The 821-nt window shown below is 30.0% G+C and overlaps 1 protein-coding gene across 1 annotated transcript in view; it reads left to right on the forward strand.

Moving 5' to 3' along the window:
- LOC130510474 (probable indole-3-pyruvate monooxygenase YUCCA10) overlaps positions 1–613 on the forward strand; it is a 2,493-nt gene extending 1,880 nt beyond the window's left edge. The window contains exons 3-4 of the mRNA XM_057006812.1: positions 203–328; positions 434–613. Of these exons, the coding sequence (XP_056862792.1) occupies positions 203–328; positions 434–613 (306 nt within the window). The remainder of the gene's footprint in view (positions 1–202; positions 329–433) is intronic.
- Positions 614–821: the final 208 nt, after the last annotated feature.

Here is an 821-nt window from a genome sequence, read left to right on the forward strand (position 1 = left end):
TTATGTAAAATTAGTGGAATCTGTTGCTAAAAAAAAGGAAAATTAGTGGGATCTACTTTTCCAAATTATCAAAACCAAAAGATCTATATTTTTTTTCAGTAAACAGTTTTCATTACTTTGTGTATATTTTCATTAAAACATTATCACTGTATTATATATTTTTTCCAATGAAACATGATCACTAACTATTGTTTCACTATAGGTTATTAATGGTGGCATAGGGAGCATCGAAGGCAAGACCTTGACGTTTGAAAATGGTCTGAAGCAAGATTTTGATGCCATTGTGTTTGCAACTGGTTACAAAAGCTCTGTATGCAACTGGTTAAAGGTAATCCCCAAAACCATTTACACAAAATAAATAAAAATCACTTTAACGTAACCGATTTAATAAATATTGCGATGGTTATGTGTTCTGTAAAACTATAAACATTAGAATTATGAGTACGTGATGAAGGATGATGGTTTCCCTAAAAACCCAATGCCAAAGCATTGGAAGGGAGAGAACAATGTTTATTGTGCTGGATTTTCAAAGAAAGGAATTGCTGGAGCTGCTCAAGATGCTATGTCTGTTGCTCAAGACATCAAATCAATCTTGGAAACTGACAGATATTAAAAAAAATTGTGAAATAAAACAGGAACAAGTTCTGGTTTAGTCTTGTGTTTCATCATAGTGTTCATGTATGTTAGTGTTTTTCTGTTATGAACAATATATGTCGTTCATTAGAATAAAAACTACATTTGATTCAGATATGTAATTAGTATTTTTTATAATAGATGTTCTTATGTTAATTTTTTTTTTTGGTGAAAAATGTTAAGTTCTT

This window comes from Raphanus sativus, chromosome 1 (assembly GCF_000801105.2).
Source record: "Raphanus sativus cultivar WK10039 chromosome 1, ASM80110v3, whole genome shotgun sequence".
NCBI classification, from domain to species: Eukaryota; Viridiplantae; Streptophyta; class Magnoliopsida; order Brassicales; family Brassicaceae; genus Raphanus; species Raphanus sativus.